The sequence below is a fragment of the Elephas maximus genome, chromosome 7 (genome assembly GCF_024166365.1).
Source record: "Elephas maximus indicus isolate mEleMax1 chromosome 7, mEleMax1 primary haplotype, whole genome shotgun sequence".
NCBI classification, from domain to species: Eukaryota; Metazoa; Chordata; class Mammalia; order Proboscidea; family Elephantidae; genus Elephas; species Elephas maximus.
Window position 1 is genome coordinate 73,936,625 of NC_064825.1, and position 17,251 is coordinate 73,953,875.

The 17,251-nt window shown below is 38.1% G+C and overlaps 2 protein-coding genes across 5 annotated transcripts in view; both read right to left on the reverse strand.

The window, feature by feature from the left end:
* The window catches only part of TSG101 (tumor susceptibility 101), a 55,476-nt gene extending 47,463 nt beyond the window's left edge, over positions 1-8,013 (reverse strand). Inside the window, exon 1 of the mRNA XM_049890606.1 lies at positions 7,879-8,013. Within this exon, the coding sequence (XP_049746563.1) occupies positions 7,879-7,920 (42 nt within the window). The 5' untranslated portion in view covers positions 7,921-8,013. The remainder of the gene's footprint in view (positions 1-7,878) is intronic.
* A 2,076-nt stretch (positions 8,014-10,089) lies between these two features.
* The window catches only part of UEVLD (UEV and lactate/malate dehyrogenase domains), a 39,648-nt gene continuing 32,486 nt past the window's right edge, over positions 10,090-17,251 (reverse strand). For 3 of the 4 annotated variants that reach the window (XM_049890621.1, XM_049890620.1, XM_049890622.1), the window contains 3 exons: positions 15,460-15,523; positions 13,741-13,864; positions 10,090-12,683 (listed from right to left, as the gene is read on the reverse strand). In XM_049890621.1, the coding sequence (XP_049746578.1) occupies positions 12,516-12,683; positions 13,741-13,864; positions 15,460-15,523 (356 nt within the window). In that variant the 3' untranslated portion in view covers positions 10,090-12,515. The remainder of the gene's footprint in view (positions 12,684-13,740; positions 13,865-15,459; positions 15,524-17,251) is intronic. The other variant, XM_049890623.1, reaches the window with a different exon arrangement.

The following is a 17,251-nucleotide window of genomic DNA, read 5'->3' on the forward strand; positions in this document are numbered from 1 at the left end:
CTCTTTTACTTCATCATTTTTTTTTATTTTGCTTTAGCTACTCGACGTTAAGAGCAAGTTTCAGAGTCTCTTCTGACATCTATTTTGGTCTTTTCTTTCTTTCCTGTCTTCTTAATGAACTCTCACTTTCTTCAAGTATGATGTCCTTCCACAACTCATGTGGTCTTCCATCATTAGTGTTTAACACATCAAATCTATTCTTGAGATGGTCTCTAAATTCAGGTGGGATATACTCAAGGTCATACTTCAGCTCTGGTGGACTTGTTCTAATTTTCTTGTTTCAACTTGAACTTGCATATGAGCAATTGATGGTCTTTTCTGCAGTTGGCTCCTGGTCTTGTTCTGACTAATATTGAGCTTTTCCATCGTCTCTTTCCACAGATGTAGTTGATTTGATTCCTGCACATTCCATCTGGTGAAGTCCACATGTATGGCTGCTGTTTATTTTGCTGAAAAAAGGTATTTGCAATGAAGAAGTCATTGGTCTTGCAAAATTCTATCAAGTGATCGCCACCATTGTTTCTATCACCAGGGCCCTATTTTCCAACTACTGATCCTTCTTCGTTTCCAACTTTTGCATTCCAATCACCAGTAATTATCAATGTATCCTGACTGCATGTTCGATCAATTTCAGACCGCAGAAGTTGGTAAAAATCTTCAATTTCTTCATCTTTGGCCTTTGTGGTTGGTGCATAAATTTGAATAACGGTCATGTTGACTGGTCTTCCTTGCAGGCATATGGGTATTATCCTATCACTGATATTATCCAGCCCTAGACAACCACTAAACTACTTTTTATTTCTATATATTTGCCTATTCTGGACATTTCATAAAATGGAATTAAACAATGTGTGGTCTTTGTGACTAGCCTTTTTCACTTAGCATAATGTTTCCAAGTTTCATCCATGTTTTAGCATGTATCTGTACTTCCTTCCTTTTTATTGTTGAGTAACATTCCATTGTATAGATTACCATGTTTCATTTACATACTTATCAGTTCTTATGCTCATCTTTTTTACCCCTTAAAATTTATTTGTTGAAGAAATTTGTTCATTTTTCCTATAGAGGTTTCCACAGTTTGGATTTTGCTAATTGTTTTCCCTTTGTGTAGTTTAATTTGTGTGTTTCTCTGCCCTCTATATTTCCTATTAGGAGTATTAATTATTAGAAGTACTAGATTATTGCAATGGCCTCTCTCTAGGTGTTCCTACCTGTGTTCTTAGTCTCCTACAGTATAGTTTCAACACAGCAGCTAGAATGATCCTGCTAAAAGTAAAACAGATTGATGGTTTCCCATCATACTTCAAGTAAATGCCGAAGTCCTTACGATGGTCTGCAAGACCCTCTAAACTCTGATGACTCCCTTCCATACCCTTATTATCACTACTTTCCCCCTTGTTCACTGCAGTCCAGCCACCCTAGGCTCCTTTGTTGCTTCTCTACCATGCATGGCAAACTTCTGACTCATGGCTTTTGCATTTGTTTTTCCTTCTTCCTTGAACGTTCTTAACCCAGACTGTTCCATAATTTGCTTCCTCATTTCTCTCAGGAGCCTGCTCAAATAGTTCTCAGAAAGGCCTTCCTTGACTATTCAATATAAAATTGCAACCCACCGCATCCCTACTCCCTATCTCCCTTTCCTGCTTTATTTTTTTCCAAAGCATTTACCACTTCCCAACACACTATTTAATGTACTTATAGAGTTGTTTATTGCCTTTCTCCTTTCATGAGAATTTAAGTTCTGGAAGCGCTGAGTTTTGCCTCTTTTGTTCACTGATGTCTTCCTAGCACCTACAACAATGTGAAGTGCCGTTGAGTCGGTTCTGACTCATAGTGACTCTATAGGATAGAACAGAACTGCCCCATAGAGTTTCCAAGGAGCAGCTTGTGGACTTGAACGCCGACCTTTGGGTTAGCAACCATAGGAGCCTGTGAGATGCACGGCAATCTTGAATCTGTCATCCCTCTTCTACCCATTTAGCAGTGGCTCCACCTATAGGAATACTGTAGATATACTATGTAAGAACATATAGGTGGCCCTCTGTATGAAAAATCTAAAGTAGAAAGTTGCTTATGTAAAGCGAGATGGACTAATACAGTAGAACCACACTTCTGTTAAAATGCTAAAATGATGACAGAGAAGAGTGTTAACTAAAAACATTATGTTTAAGTTGGGAGCTAAGATAATGCACAGAGGGAAAAATTATCTGTAATTATATATATAAACATATAATTACAAATACAAATAATATATATATATAAATATAAATTATATGTAGTTTATTATTATATAAAAGACTGGTAGAATGCTCTCTCCCACCTCTTACCTATCTCACTTTTGGTTCTTAGGGTAAAAAAGAGGTGGGATGGGAGAGGCACGCAAAGGTATAAAATATCTTCAAAGATGCCCTTCCTCTGTCTTTGAAAGCAGGTTCCTCTAGGGGAAGATTCAACCCCCCCCCAAAATTAGGACTCTTAATTAGGTTTTAAAAAATTCAGAACCAGTATTTGGGCACAAAAGTAAGTGGGAGAAACACCATTTGTATTCAGGCTTTTACTCAAAAAATCTACATTTACTGTATCAATGGTGTCCCAGTTTTGAGATACTACACTGCTTTGCAAAAAAGAATTTCTATTATGACTTTAACTAAACCAATCCTCAAAAAATGGCCAATGATTTAAAAAGATTTCTGCAATGAAACAATTGACAGTAATAAAAATATAAGCACTAGAGAACAGAAGGAAAAAAGACAGCTGAAACTTCTGGTAGACACTCTCTGTCAGACATATTGAAAGGTTTAAATAAGGACAATCACAATTGGCGTAACAGACTGTATTAAGAAAACACTCTGCATCCCACTTTGGTGAGTGGTGTCAAGGGTCTTAAAGGCTAGCAAGCAGGCATCTAGGATGCACCAACCGGTCTCAACCCACCTGGAGCAAAGAAGAGTGAAGAACACCAAACACACAAGGTAAACATGAGCCCAAGAGACAGAAAGGACCACATAAACCTGAGACTACACCACCCCAAGACCAGAAGAACTAGATGGTGCCCAGCTACAACCTATGACTGCCCTGATAGGGAACACAACAGAGCATCCCTGATGGAGCAGGAGAACAGTGGGATGCAGACCTCAAATTCTTGTAAGAACACCAGACTTAACGGTCTGACTGAAACTGGAGGGACCCCGGAGGTCATGGTCCCCGGACCTTCTGTTAGCCCAAGTCTGGAACCATTCCCGAAGCCAACTCTTCAGACAGGGATTGATACGGTCAGGAGTGAGCTTCCTGGATCAAGTAGACACATGAGACTATGTGGGCAGCTCCTGTCTGGAGGCGAGAAGAGAAGGCAGAGGGGGACAGAAGCTGGCTGAATGGACACGGGGAATACAGGGTGGAGAGGAGGAGTGTGCTGTCTCATTAGGGGGAAAGCAACTAGGAGTACATAGCGAGGTGTGTATGTTTTTGTATCAGAGACTAACTTTCATTTGTAAACTTTCACTTAAAGCAAAATAAAAAAAAGTTAATAAATAATGACAAAGGCATTTGAAATGATCAAGGTCTGAAATATGGCCTTACATACACTATAATAAATCTTGAAACCTTGACTAAGTGTAGTATAAACCAAACCAAACCCATAATTGTTGAGCTGATTCCGACTTATAGTGACCCTATATAAGACCGAGAAGACCTGACCCCATACAGCTTACAAGGGTGTATATCTTTATAGAAGCAGATTGCTACCATCTGTCTCGTGCAGAACAGCTGGTGGGTTCGAACACCAACCTTCCGGTTAGCAGCTGAGTGATTTAACCACTGTGCTACCAGGGCTCCATAAGTGTAGTATAAGCCTTCTACAATAGCTAACAATAATATGAAGCCACTAAGATTAGCAAGATATTAAAAAGAACTGAGTCAAGTGCACTATACTACCTCACTAAAGTGCAAGGTCAATGGACTGACACAGTGGATGCAACAATGGGCTCAAGCATAGCAACGATTGTGAGGATGGTGCAGGATTGCACAGTGTTTCATTCTGTTGTACACAGGGTCGCTGTGAGTTGGAACTGACTCAACGGCACCTAACAACAACAACAAAGTGCAAGATCCTACCTGAAATCAAACAAAACATGAAAAATGCTGGAATTCTTAAAAATTTTCTTCCCTTCATATAGATCAACCTGACAACATTAAATTATTTTTACTGTTTATTACAATAGTCAATATTAAGAAATTCTCTTGGGTACAATTTATAACAAAAGTAATGGCAAACAATATACATCTTTACAGCCATATGCATTCTGCCACTTCTCATTTTTTCTACTCCACAACTCTTAATTTTGTGCAAGACTTAATCTGATGGACAAGTCCTAGCATAACCCAGAAGCAGGAAGTAATCATTAAATATCAGCTTTTCAAATTTTGCTAACTTTTGCATTTTTCTCCCATCGGATATTTTAAAATAAAATTTGACAGTTGAAGGGAAGGGAATGACAGTGTCATCCAAGATACTGATCAAATTTAAGGTCCACAAAAACTTTCCAAGGGGTAGGCAAGCAAGGATACTGTCATGGATTGAAGTGTGTCCCCTGTTCCCATCTAACCCCATTATTTATAGGAACAAGGTTTCTCAGTACTTGTTGTTAGGTGCTGAGTTGGTTCCCACTCATAGTGACGCTATGGACAACAGAATGAAACACTGCCTGGTCCTGCGCCATCCTCACAATCTTTGTTATGTTTGAGCCTATTGTTGCAGCCACTGTGTCAATCCATCTAGTTGAAGGTCTTCTTCTTTTTTGCTGGTCCTGTACTTTACCAAGAATGAAGTTCTTGTCCAGGGACTGGTCCCTCCTGATAACATGTTCAAAGTATGTGAGGTGAAGTCTTGACTCAGTACTTACATAAAAATAACAGAAGTAAAACTGATGCTGAGCCCGAGCCATTCTAAAAAAAAAGTAGTATTTAGCCACAATTTTTTGGGTTTTTTTTAATATAAACTTGTGAAAGGAAAAAGGATCATCACCTCATTGAGTATGTTAAAAAATATTTTACTATTAATGCACAGCAATGTCAAAAATTGTGATTTTTGATAAATTGTATATTATTAAATGTAACTATACTCATGAAGTAACACTTTAACACTTAGAGCCTCAGAATTATAATTTTTTAAAGTTTCAATGTCAGTGTATGTAGATATTTTTGTTACAGAGAAGTATGACAAGGTAATACTTCAATAAGTCAATGAAAGATTCTGAAGCATAAAAATATACTATTAAACCCAAACCAAACCCATTGCCATCAAGTCGATTCCAACTCATAGCGACCCTATAGGGTAGGGTAGAACTGCTCCATAGAGTTTCTGAGGAGCACCTGGTAGATTTGAACTGCCAGCCTTTTGGTTAGCAGCCATAACACTTAACCACTATACCACCAGGGTTTCCAAAATATACTATTAGGACAGGATAAAATTATGTGGGGGGGAGGTACAAAGTTTTTCTCAAAAAGATTTATTGGTGGTATGGAAGAAAAAAGACCACTATACTATATTATAAATGACTCAAGGATAAAAGGCATCCCCCTTCATTTTCTTTCCTTCTTTCTTTCGTGAATCAGTGCTAAGGACAGAGGTGGTGTTTAATAAAAATGCCTGTAAAAACTGAATCATCATAATGAAATTAAGTTTATGGTAAAGGAACTTAATAATCTATATATATACACTTCACATCCAATTATTTCAAACTAAATCGTTAACTTCTTTTTTTTGGAGTGGGAGGCAATTGCATAGTACATAACCAAAATTTCAAGGAGCCCTGGTGATGCAGTGGTTAAAGCACTCAGCTGCTAACTGAAAGGTTGGCAGTTAGAACCCACCAGCTGCTTTGTGGGAGAAAGATGTGACCGTCTGCTTCCATTAAGATTACAGCCTTGGAAAACCTATGGGGCAGTCCTACTCTGTCCTATAGGATCAGGATCAACTTGAGAGCAATGGGAATCAAAATTTCAAATGTGCATATCTTTTAACCCAGAAATTCCACTTCTAGAAATCTATCCTGAAGAAACACCACAAATATGCAAAGATGAATACATGTACAAGGATGTTCAAAGTGGCAATATTTGTGCTAGTAGAAAAACTGTAGACAGCTTAAATGCTATCAACAGGGAAATGGCTAAATTGTGAATTGTCTATCATTAGTCTAGTCATATTGGTTACATTAGGTAGCCATTTAACAGAACAAGCAGACCTGTATGTCTAATATCAAAGGATGTCTGTGATATGCTACCGAATAAAAAAAAAATACATTTGAGAACATGACAAGGATGACCCCACTTTCGTTTAAACACCCAAGGAAAATAAAGCTGGAAACACATGTATGCATGTGCTTTAAAATGTGGCTAAAGTAATTACTGGGACTGGGGGTGGGGGGGGTTCAAAGTTTACTACATGCACTTTCCCATTCCTCGAGTTTTTACAAGCGTTAACTGCCTTTCGAATTAAAATACTTTTAAAATAAATTCACACTACTTGGAATTGGGTGGATAAAGCTGGTGATTCAAACAAGTCTGAATTAGTTATCTATGTTAAGGAATAAAATTTAACGACTATGCTATCAATTTAAAGATCAAAAATGTCAGGGAACAGACACTCATCACTCACATAGTATGGAAAACAATATACTGCTTTTGTTTTTTTAACGTGATGTATAAATGTTATAACATAGACCTTTACATGGGCCACAATCTTCTTGCTGCTCCCCAAAACCTTCTCTACGATGGAAGATAACTACTTTATCAAAAGAAAATCAAGAAGCCTAGAAGTTATGACTAGACAACTGAATGCTGATTTATTTCAAAAACTCTCTCTCTCTCTTTAGAGGTCATTTGCTCTTCAACCACAGACTATAGCAACGATTTTACCGTAAAAAAAAAAAAAGTCTACTTTTCGAAGAAAACTGCTGAAATTACTTTGATTTCTACCATTTTTTTTCTGACAAAGTATCCAAAGCTAACACGTTGAACCGAAGAAGATTCAACTCTCAAAGCCTTCACATGTATCTATTTCAATCACCTTTGTTCAAAGCAAACAAAAATAAGAAATGAACAAAATTCCACTCTCTGATGTCAGGTGCCACATTTGAAGCAATGATCAAAATAAATCACGTCTTTAACATACAAAAAGCCTACCTGCTTTTTAAAAAAATGGGGGAAAAAATACATCGGTCTTGAACTATGAGGGCTGTAATTTAAGCTCAAAGCAAATAAATACGCATAATAAGCATACAATCAACGATAGTTACTCTTAGCAAAACGATGTCTCTGAAATAGTGATGGAATTCTATTTATTTCACCCGGGGTAGTGAGGCACTGGTATTTTGGCTTCTATGGAAGTTACTACTTAGAATTGAGTCAATTCAACCAATAGTTACTGAACTCCCACGGGTCGAGTTCAGTAGATTACAAAATTGAAAAGGCCCCATTCTCGGGGGGCCGGATCTCTACTTCCGTATAGTAGGAGTAGAGGACGATTAACCCTCATCGAGAACTAAGTACGGTCCCCTCTTTGTGTTTACAAAAACTGAAACGATAACTATACTGCCCCACAGCTAGCTCCAAACTCTCCCGAAGAGAGGAGGGCGGGCGGCAGGTGGCAGGCGGACTCCACTCCGTGCCTTTGTTGACTGACACCGCCCCCCACCTTCCCCGCCCTCGAATCGGGGCTTCCGGCGCAAAGCGACAGGCGCCTCAAGGCTGGGTGGGGGGGAATCCCAAAAGCTGCCAAGGACGGCACTGGGAGTTCCGAGCCACGGGAGAGGCTCGCTGGGCCGAGATGAACCGGGCCAGGAGGTGAAGGGAGCGGACACCGCGCGCCGCGGGCCTCACCTTGGACACCATTTTCTTGAGCTGGCTTTCCGACACCGCCATGGCGGCCGCCTCGCGACTCCCGTTCCCACAGGCAGAGGCTCAGCCACTCCCGGGCTGCCCCAGGCCGCCCCACACAATCACACACCAAATGGCCAGCCCCCCACCCCCCCGCCTCTAGCAACAGGAAGTCAACGGCCACGACAGCTCTTCCGCTTCCTGTACGTCACTTCCGAAGCCGCCATCCTTGGGAGAAGGGTGGACAAGATATGGGACTGACGCCTACGGTGGGGTGGGGTCTCATCAACGCTGTCCCTCGTAGGGCAGACATGGCGAGACGGGTACAGTCCTAGTGGTGAGGGCAAGCCTGTTCCAAAGGCCTAAGTCTGGGCCTGCATAAGATTGACAGTCGCCCTTAGACTAAGGAGACAGGTCTAGGGAGGGGAAGAAGTATGAGCCTAGTGACTGACTCATCAAGTGGGAGGGCACTGCACTGGAAGTCAGAGAACTGTTTGGCCACTGACTAACCTTATGATAGGAGTAGTCAAGGGCACTTAGAGCGCGGGCTTCCTCCCTCCCCCCCCCCAACTCTAAAATGAGAGGCTTTCATTAGAGGATACCTGGAGTTTCTGATATATCGGGGATTTAAAGATATTTTTTTAAGCTTGAAAGCTCTTCGTGCTACGTTCACAAGGGCAATGTGCAGAGCTTTGGTTTCACAGGAGTCCACACAGTAAGTTTTTCTCCTCTAGGAAACCTTTCCTTTAAGTCAGAACTTAAGCCCAGGCATTAAGTGATAGTACAGATTGCATCTTACCTCGCACTTAATTATTTACAACCAGAGTGTTCCTTAGAAGCAAGGATGGCAAGACTTTGACTCAATTACTTTAGACATGTCACCAGGAAAGACCAATTGCAAGAAAAGGCCATCACGGTTGGTAGAGGGCCATCGAAAACAAAGGAAACCCTCAATGCAGTGGACTGACATTAATAGCCACAACAATGAACTCAAACATACCAATGATTAAGACAGGATCAGGCAACATTTGGCTCTATTAAACATAAGCAGGGCTGACTAGAGCAATTAATAACATATTTGTTTACTAGCCTAAGTCCAAGTCCTTAAGACCAGGGTGATCTTCATATCCTCATTGCCTTGTGTAGTACAAGAATAGGAACTTGTTCTTAATTGAATTTCTACTACCCATGTAAGTTCTTCAGGGTCACATATTAAAAAACCTGTTGCCGTTGATTCTGACTCATAGTGACCCTATAGGACAGAGTAGAACTGCCCCCATAGAGTTTCCAGGGAGTGCCTGCTGGATTTGAACCGCCTTTTAGTTAGCAGCCATAACTTAACCACTATGCCACCAGGTAGCTGTGAGTCGTAATTGTCTGCACGGCAACAGGTCACGTTTTAGTCATTGTTATTTCACATCACTGTCAGTTTTATAAGCACATTGTCACTTACGGTAAAGATTGGGTTTTATGATGTGAAGTGTAGTTTGGATGATTTTAGATAGTTTATGAGGACAAGGCTGTGGTGTTGATTCCCTTCTAAGTTGGCCTAATTGAAAGCATGTGAAAGCAGCATCATAAATTATTGCCAACACACACAAAAATAAAACTATCCCAAAAGGTATCATCATTTTTGGATATGGACACATGTGAAACATACAGCTTGAGTCAAACTATAGGTGAATATTTATGTTCTTCCATTGCTTCTACTGTTTTGTCACTTAAAAGCAATGTTGTTTTCAAACTGTTCTTAAAGCCACAGCTTCCTCAGGAGTACTTTCAATTACAGCTTTTAAAAATTGGGGAGGGGTGTGAAGATTTCAGGTTTAAAAAGCTTGAAAGGTTTTTTTTTTTACTAAAAATAGTTTAATTAAAAAAAAACTGATAAAATCCAGTCTCGTTTGCGCTGCAGCCACTGAAAATATCCTAAGTACTGGTGGCATAGTGGTTAAAGCACTCGGCTGATAACCAAAAAGTTGGCAGTTCGAAATCATCAGCCGCTCTGGAGGAGAAAGATGTGGCAGTCTGCTTCCACAAAGATCTACAGCCTCGGAAACCCTATAGGGGCAGTTCTACTCTGTCCTATAGGGTCACCATGTGTCGGAATCAACTCAACGGCAGTGGGCTTGTTTTTTTCGGTGTGTATTATATGAAAGAACCTCTCCTCAAACTGAACAAATTTTGTGTCCACTTAATAAATCAGGCATCATCAGGTGATTTTAAAGCCAAAGTTTATTTTACTCATTATTTTCCAAATTTGGGGAAAACTATTATTTACAATGTAAATAGGAACATAACAGATTTTTGCTACAATATCAAAGAAGCACTAAAAAAATCATAAGAGGAGGCACTACATGATTCTGGAAAGATGAAGAAATTAAAATTAATAGACGCATCACGAATGCCATATTCTCACCAAATCGTAGTGGAGTAGTGGTTGCGGTAGTACTGTTTCTTGACTTAGAGGACTTACAACATGTTTGCTTATGCTTAACCTTAACTCAAGGAAATAATATGATACAGAGAATTCCATATTGTGGGCTTCCAGAGGGCAAAGACTATATTACTCACCTCTGAATACTCAAATTCTGACACAGTACTTGGAACAACAGAAGGTGCTCAGTAAGTATTTGTTCTATTGATGTGTTCCTTTTATAATTACTTTAGTGAATTCTTGGTAATTCATCTATTATACAGTATGTTGCAGTTAGGTTAAAAAAGAAATGGTTGTTTCAGTTTCACTTTCCTATTACATACAAAAGGACAATAAGGATACATTGTTAGAGTCACACCAGAAAGATCTACCTGTGTAGTGAAATTACACATAACTAATCCTTCTCTCTTCAAATGTACAAGATTTTTATCCTAGTCATTTTTGGTAGAAATCTTCCCAAGTATATTAAATACTTCTCCACATTCTTAAACACATGATACTGGATATATGCTTTTATGATTTAAGCTTATCATTGTAAACATCCATTATTATACGAACCAACATTGGTTTGTTTCCCCTCCACCTAGGATGTGTTTGCCCTTATAAACCATCTGGCTTCTGTCTCCCTGACCACTTTTGGGATTTCCCTACTATATGCTTTCAAAGCATGCTGGACTTCTTCACAGTACTTACTACATTTGCAGTTGTACATTTATTTGTGCTATTATTTGATTACTATGTTTCCCATACTAGAATGTAAGGGCCATGAGGTCTTATACCTCGGCCAGTTTTACTCACCATTGGGTCTGTAGTGCCTACTGTGGTGCCTGATGAATGACTAAATAAATAAATGCCTACCTTAGTGTATAACCCTCTGATAATTTCCCAAGTCTGGGAAGCCAGGGAATCAATCTTTCAAAAAACTATGTTAAAAAGGAAAAGTAATCCCCTATATGAGAAGGAAAGCAATTCTTCCAGAGTATACAGAACCCCAGCTTTACTGTCCTGTGATAACTATTCAGGCTGTTAGGCCTTTTCCCTCCTCTAGTGCCTAGAAAAAGTACAGGTTGTATGGATAAGTGCCACTTAATAGCCATGAGATCTTGGGCACTTAAACTTCAGTTTCCTCCTCTATAAAATGAGGATGACAACAAACACTACACCTCATTGGGTTATTAAGGACTCAATAAAATAATAAAGTGCTCATGACAGTGCCAGATATGTAAGAAGTGTTGATGTTAGCTGTTACTATTAGTTGCCTGTTATAATAGTAATAATATGCTATCTTTCACTTATGATGATATTGCTGTTGACCCATCACTGAAGGGTATGTACTCTAAACCATTTCTTCAGGAATTAATGATTAAAGGATTTGTTCAGAACCATCAGTCCATTCAACCTTTCCCCCATAAGATCTACCGTGTTTATGAATACCTCATATTTTTGGCTTTAAACTGCTTGGCTTTCATTTATAATCTATTTCTATTAAAAACACATTTTTCTACCATTCTAATAACATCAGTTAGTTTATGAAATGTTGGAAATCTTACACAGCCCAGGAAGAGGTTATAGAAAATTTCAGAAAGGACAGTTTCACTGGAAATTTAAGTATACTTTGTCTTTAGATATTCAGAAATTTCACTTTCACTAAAGTGCACGTAGAATTCTTTTCCATTTTTGGTAGCTAATTAATTTGAAGAAGGAAATAAAATGCTTTACCATTAATACCAACTACGTTTTGCAGAAGAAACATTCACATCTGACCTTAAGCTATGGATCCTTTGAATGTGTACTCAGCATGAACTTTATAAATCCATATTGGGCCTTTAGCTATTAGTGTTTTTATTATAAAAGCCAAAGAATAATTTTATTTTAAAAATGTATCACTTTCAAAGTATTCCCAATGTGCTGAATGTGCTTCCAGTTTAGGGTGCACACTTTAAAATGACGCACACTGCCGGTGAATGTGTATCACTGCTGTAGGTTTCAGGAATGGTGTACCGATCTTGAGAACACCAAAGAATATTAGATTTTTTAAAATCCCCATTTCTAACTCTAAGGATTCAAATTACAAAGCTGACCAAGAAGCCATCTACCTTAACCAAGCAGTTTTTAAGAATAAGTAATAGGATACAGAAGTTCTCAACCCTGTATTTGTTGGCAAAATAAGATGACCTTTCCTTTTAGGCAACTCTGCACTTTTGGATCAAAGTTTTAACTGCTGCTGGACACCATGGATTGATGATGCACTGCCCTGGAGTTTCTCCATCACTGTATCTTCTTTCACTGTGGTTTTGATGACTTCAGATACCCCACTGGTTCCAAGGATACAAGGCAAACTTAAAAACACTTCACTATTTATATCATAATGTCCCTGAAATGAAAAATAATGATTATAATAGAGCTGAATCGTTGGGGGGGAAAAAAAAAGTTAAATATACTTTCTTACTTTTCTAGTCCTAGTACAAAGTGTTACAAATTGAACTTTAAAAGTTTTTTTCTTTTGTTTCATTCTTCTCTAAATTCAAGATATTGTTTCAAAAATTCAACTGCTAGAAGGGACTTGGTCAAAGACATTCTCTTTGTGAGGAAGTAAGCTAGAACCTGCAACACTGATACCAGGCTGAGGGCCAAGTAAAAAAGATGGTCAGGGTGGATTCCTTGGGGATGGAGGGAGGGTACCGCATGGGCTCTGGGTGGAGTCAAACACAGTACCTGTTTTAAGTTTTCCTTTCTGTCTTGTATTTCCCCTCCTCATATTCCTAGGTCTTCAAGAAAATTTAGTTAAGCATTTATGCCTCATCTTACCTGTGCTTTGTTGTTGTTGCTTGCTGTTGAATTGATTCTGACTTACAGTGACCCTTTAGGTCAGAGTAGAACTACCCCATAGGGTTTCCCAGGCTGAAATCTTTATGGGAGCAGATCTTTTCTCCCACGGAGCCACTAGTGGGTTCGAACTGCCAACCTTTTGGTTAGCACCTGACTGCTTAACCACTGTGTCACCAGGACTCCTTTACCTGTACTTTAAAACAAAACAAAACAAAAAAAACCCTAATCTATTGCCATCAAGTTGATTCTAACTCATAGTGACCCTATACTTTAGGGAATTTAAATTTGGGGTAAAGTGGTGAAGGGAAAACTGTGAACTACAGAAGACCAGTTGGCTGGCTGAAATGACAAGTGATCAAGTTATTTATGAAGTATATAAGTACTTCTTGGGGATTCCAAAAATTACATGAGTGTTGAGGGGTAGGGGGAAGATGAAGCCTGGCCGAAGTCTAGACTCCCCATAGTCAAGCAAGATAGGACTTAGACTATATGCCTCTTCCAAGTGTTACTCTAAAAGCTAGTGGCATTAAAGACAGAAATTTTGTTGGTTTTATATTAACAATATGAAAGTTTAAAAATATGAGAATGAGAATAGCAATTACCTTTGCTAAAATTGACACAGAATGCACTTTCCTTTTATTGTTCACAATACTATCAACCAGATCAGCTACCGACAGTCCCACAGACCAGGATCTTTGACCTTTTACCCTTAACAGTTCCATGGCTCTAGATTACAAAAAAAAAAAAATCCAGAAAATGCACAGAATATACACATTTAGTTTTACATTCTGTTTAAGGCATTCATTAGATATTTTTATGGCACAACGATTTTTAGGAAAGCCTACAGATAATCTAATAATTATTTATGCTTTTCTTGATGCCAGATAGGCAGTTCCCAGAGAGAAAATACAAATGGCCTAACAACATAAAAAGATTTCACTACCACTAATATATAACTAAATACGAATTAAAACAATATCAGTTTTGCCTATCAAAATTGGCAAAGATTAAAATGACAGATAATTTCGGAGGGGCTAGAGAAACAGGCATTCCCCTGACTGCTGCTGAGAGTGTAAAGTGATGCAGCCTTTAAAGAGGGACTAATACCTGATCTAGAAATTCCTCTTCTAGGAATTTACCCTACAGCAATATGCTCAATCAGGCAAAGATATACATACAAGCTTGTTTGTTACAGAATAGCAAAAATTTAGAAACAACCCATTAAAAGGGGACTGGTTAACTAAATCACTACCAAATGTAAAGCCATATAGCTGTTGAGAAGAATAAGGTAGATTTATATGTAAAATATGGAAAGATGTCCAAGATTTATCATTAGGAAAAGAAGTTGCAAGGTAGTATGAATAGCATAAACCTATTATAAAAAATAATAATATGTTTGTGGAAGCACTGAAAAAAAATTCTGGACAAGCAGACATGGAACTGTTAACAGTGGTTGTCTCTGGAGGATAGAACTGCCCCAGATTTTCACTTTATACTTTATAGGTATTTGCAGTATTTGAAGTTTTATAATAAACATACATTCCTTTTGTAAATAACCAAAAAGTTGATGTAAATTAAACAAAAATGACTGAAATTCTTCCTTTTAAAAACTGTGAATGCTGGATTATACAGAGATTCAGACTAGAATGGATTATCCCACACAGCACTCTTTTCAATAAGAAAGATGACATTCTTTCCAGTTGTTATATTCTAAAAACCATAAGCTGAGAGTTTAGAAAGCTAAAAATCTCCACCAATCACCCTGCAGGTAAATCTGTTATTTATGATGGTGGAACAAAAATGGCATGAAAATATATAGTGTGTAGTGTTCAACCTATGGGGCACAGACACCTGGAAGGCCTCAGAATTAAGGCAAAAGACACAAGGACCTGTGCACTACACTTTGTTTTGTCTGAACATAAGATATGGCTTATTCTTTCATATTAGGCTAATTTCTAAATATATTTGTGTGATTAATAAACATTTTAAATGGTATGTACAAATTCTCTACTACATTAAGAAATTTTTAATATTCTCAGATATTTAGATACAAAAGCAGTAAATCACTGTTGGCAAGTAAGGAACCTGCTCTACCCTTCAAATGTCACCTGTATCTAAAACAGAGTCTGCAAAGCACTCTTAGACCTACCTTCAGATAAGAAATCAAAGAATATAAAACATTGCTCCCTTGTACTTTTGTCCATACTAGCTAGTTTTGTTTGCATAAACCTGGTTAAGTACACACTATGTAAACAGTGTTACGTTAGCTATGAAGTATATAATTTTTAGTTGGATAAATGCAAATCTGCACTCAGTATTACCTGTTGGACAGCTGCACCCTAGAGTTATGACTTGTTGCTTCTTCTTGGACACCCCATGTGGGCACTAAAAATGAAATGAAAAATTATATTTTGCCAATGACTCTCTTAGGAAGAGATATAATAAATGATCTTTTTCAGTCAAAAGGTACCTGTATTAAACTTTAAGTCTACTCAAAACGTTCCTCCCTATTTTCTGTCATTAATACAGTTCTACAAGAGCCATTTTACCGTTCCAGTAGAAAGCTTTCTTTCCTCAGCAGGCTACTTATAATAGGCTCTCACATGCTGCAAGCACTTGCATTTGTTCTTCTGGGAACTGCCCTAAGGCTAATTTCTTTCACCAGGTAAGAAATTTGGGGCAAGAATTTCCAGTTGTTAGAGAGGCGGGGTCCTGTTTTCTGAGAACATCTTCTGGGTTACCCATTGTCTCTCACCCGTACCATTCATAAAAACAATCCAGTAATTCAAAGCTGTGCTCATGAACTGGATATTTAGACCATGCTTGACTTTTTTTTTTTTTTTTGACAATTATATCAGAATTGCCAATAACATTTTGAAACCTTTCCAATATTCATTTGCTTCTCATCTGTGTGAAGACATTCTTTGGTATAAATCTGTATATGGGTAGGTGAAACAAAAATATATTCAAATGTATAAGAATATCTTATGTTTAAAATCCACATTCAAAATTAGGCTACTTGGTGATGGTTTCTGCACCATGTGTAACAAGATGCGTCCCTTCCTCAAACTAATTAACAAGCTTCTGGATGGCAGGAACCATGTGTCCTTCCTTTGTGTCCTCCCCCACATATTCTTTAGCATAGTGTTGGGTATACGGAAGATAATACAGAACTGGCCTTGCGCACAATCCAGAATTTATTTTGTAATAGAAAGAAAAACATATGTTCCAACAGTAAGTTGAAAAACATGGAAGTTTTTATGTTATGGAAAAAAATAAAACCAAAAACCATTATATAAAAAATAAAAATACATGTGGACAGAAACTAAGGAATTTTTTAAAGTTTTACTTGGGAGGGAGGATTATACATGGATTATTTTCTTTAAAAAATTTGAAACATAATTAGTATACTCACAATACATTTAAAAACCAGGAAAGATGATTGCTAAACGAAATATATCATTTACAGACCTTGGAAAGAGGAATAAAAGGGTCAAAGTGGGTTTAAGAAAAGACTCATGAAGGACAAAAAAGTCTGAAAATTGTATTACTGGCATGTGGCTTATATATGTATATATCACATTCTTCCCCTTTCCTGAGTCTTGACTTTTTAAGAGCCATGAGAAAAGAAATGTTCAGGAAGCAGGAGAAAGCTTCACAACGTTCAAATTTGCTGGGACACGATCATTAAAATTTAAAAATAAAGATTAGATGGACCTAATTGTCTTATTTTCTCCTTGCTTAGTGTCCAGCCCTTAAAGACTTCCTAAATGTATACATATCCTTGTTTAAGCAGCCTTTTCAAATATTGTACCTAATTAATTCTGATCTTTTTGGTTCTGCTCTTCAAGAACAGTAATCCTCTGGCCCCAAACATTTTAATGAAAAAATGACTGTGGGATAGTTCTTTTCTATTACATATAACACCTACACCTAAGCTAAGACTGATGCCCAAAACAGGTGATCTAACACTCTGCTCTCAGGTTGAGTCCTTGGATTCCTGAAATGCCATTTGAAGGGGTTCTCTGAAGTTTACATAGGATTTCAACATCACAGCTGAAATAGCTCCACAGCATATGCTCTGCTGACCATTTAATTCAATGTGGCATGATA